The sequence below is a fragment of the Engraulis encrasicolus genome, chromosome 6 (genome assembly GCF_034702125.1).
Source record: "Engraulis encrasicolus isolate BLACKSEA-1 chromosome 6, IST_EnEncr_1.0, whole genome shotgun sequence".
In the NCBI taxonomy this organism is placed as follows: Eukaryota; Metazoa; Chordata; class Actinopteri; order Clupeiformes; family Engraulidae; genus Engraulis; species Engraulis encrasicolus.
The window spans coordinates 34,863,369-34,865,868 of NC_085862.1; the positions used below are offsets into that span (position 1 = coordinate 34,863,369).

A 2,500-nucleotide genomic window follows, 5' to 3' on the forward strand; every position below is an offset into this window, starting at 1 on the left:
TTTAATAGGAGGATCTTTGCCCCACCCAATCTCTCAACCCTCTCCGGCTGTGGGCTGCCCCCTCTGTAAGGTCTCACCAGAGAGAATAGAGAGAGAGAGAGGTTCCATTGGCCCATTGTTTCCGGGTTCTACAATTGCAAGGGGGACGGGGGGAAATCCCCCTTTAGGCAGACCTAAGGACTGCTCTATTCATTCTAGGAGTATTATGACACGTCCCTTTAGGCAGACCGGAACCTGCTCATGTTAGGTGCCCATAGCAACCTATTACATTGGCATATCTCTATACTTAAGGAATCTCTGGTCTCACTTCTGAAGGATGACTCACCGGGTCGGTCTGGTACTCTCGGCTGTAGAGCTCGTGGCAGTTGTTGAAGATGTACTCGTATGTGGAGTTAAGGCAGGCCTTCACACAGTCCTTCACCACCTGGCTGGCCCTGGGTGGAGACTGCAGCTCCTGGACCTGGGGGAGAGATGGCAAACACAGCAGGCGTCTGGGTTACTGTTGTTGGGTTACTTACGCAGCTCTCGCAATTTGTTGATACCTGATTGCTTGCTTGACGATGGTATATCTCCCATGAAAATGTGAATGGTATGCACTTTGAGTCAACCTTGCAATTAGAGTACTGTGCTACACAAATAAATGTCATGACAGCTGAGAGGGGGCAGGGCTTAGTTGCCATTTGTTGCCACTAGCCCCTTTTATTTTTTGATACGAAGGGGGACGTTGGCAGGCTTATGATGAAGTCCAGGGGGTGTTTGTTCAAAAAAGGTTGAGAATCACTGGAATAGAAGAGGGATGGAAGAGATAGAGGTGGAGAGCAGGTTATGGCTCATATGAAGCAAGGGATGTAGTGGAGGAGAGAGAGAGAGAGAGAGAGAGAGAGAGAGAGAGAGAGAGAGAGAGAGAGAGAGAGAGAGAGAGAGAGAGATAGAGGTGGAGAGCAGGTTATGGGTGATATGAAGCAAGGGATGTATTAGAAGAGAGAGAGAAAAAGAGAGGTGGAGAGCTTACCTTCATCCTGAAGAAGGTGATGCTGGTGAGGAGGTCAACGGTGGACTTCAGATCCTGCAGCCGCTCAGCACTGCTGGCTGGGAAGTTATTCTGGAGCACACACACACACACATGCACGCACGCACACACACACATACACACACACACACATGGACAAAGGAACACACATAGGAGTGATTCTACAATTCGACTGCGTTTTTGGCAAAAGCAAAATGTCAATTATCAGTATTTTTTAAAAATAAGCCACCTAGATGTTTCCTTAGTGTATACATTTAGGTGTCCAAACAAACAAATTGCCAAGCTTAATCTTAAATCATTTGTTAAATATTTTTATGAAAGTGAACATTTGCTTGATTATTTTGTCAACAGTGTTATGGACAAATACTATGTCATTTCAAACATATATAAAAATACTACACAGTTGAAACAACATACGTTTGAAAGTGCTTATGTCCATTAACAATAATGTTGTCATTAATCTGTGCAACTGATATGGAAAATGTGATTGTTGAGCTTCATAAGTAGGATTTTATGATTCACTGTGATACAGACTGACACTTTTTTCATTATAAATCCCTGTAACGTCTGATTTGAATTTAGTCACCCTCCTTACACAAGACTTCCCTCTCCAGAGATAATCCCTAGTATCTGTTCATAGGATTTTTCCAACACATAAGAGATCAATAGCACAAAAACACTTTCAAAACAGTCAACTGTGTTACTCAACTGTGTTACGGTCAACAGTGCAGGGGAACAAGTCGGCACTTTTTTAGGATTAAAAAAACAGAGCAGACAAACCCATCTACCTAAAACATGAATGATTTTGTTTGTTTGTCTATCAATATGGAGATAAATTGGCAAAAACATACTCCTCCTCAACTTTCATAGCTGATGCGTAATACAATTGACGGTGACGCTAACTGAAGACCTCAGAACTTCCACCAAAACACCTTAAGCCTGGCTCAAAGTATATGATTATTGGCCCGATTCTTGGCTGAAAACCCCCCTTACGACAATCGCTACAACGTTACCCCCCAGGACCATCGCAAGCGATTGTCGGGAAAGATTTCCTCGTCGTGAGCGACGTTCTAAGACAGAACTTTGGCAGCTCAAAGAGTCGCCGATTGCAAATCGCAGAAATCAAACAGTGTTTGATATTTGCGACTGTAAATAGAATGTCGGGCATTGTCTCGGTGGCTGCGAGCAGCGATAAGATTGACAGTTGCGATTCTCTTCTAGTGTGCGGTGCACCCCGACGCCAAAATCGACATACAATCGCTAGTCGTGTAGTTTGAGCCTGGCTTTAATTAATTCATGTCTTAGTACGCTTTATCTGTGTTTTTCTACTTTTGATTTCTAATTCAGGTTCTTATGATTGTATTGATAACACAGTTGACAGGCAATTTTCCCGCTTTAAGACCATACAAATAATGGATTCAATTATGGAAGAGGTGAACTCAAAACCTACCAAACAGTCTTTGCATCATC

General features: G+C 43.3%; 1 protein-coding gene across 1 annotated transcript in view; it reads right to left on the minus strand.

The window, feature by feature from the left end:
- The window catches only part of unc13a (unc-13 homolog A (C. elegans)), an 80,352-nt gene that overhangs the window by 24,867 nt on the left and 52,985 nt on the right, over window positions 1-2,500 (minus strand). The window contains exons 25-26 of the mRNA XM_063202061.1: window positions 1,013-1,102; window positions 326-460 (exon numbers count right to left, since the gene is read on the minus strand). Coding sequence (XP_063058131.1) covers window positions 326-460; window positions 1,013-1,102 — 225 coding nt within the window. The remainder of the gene's footprint in view (window positions 1-325; window positions 461-1,012; window positions 1,103-2,500) is intronic.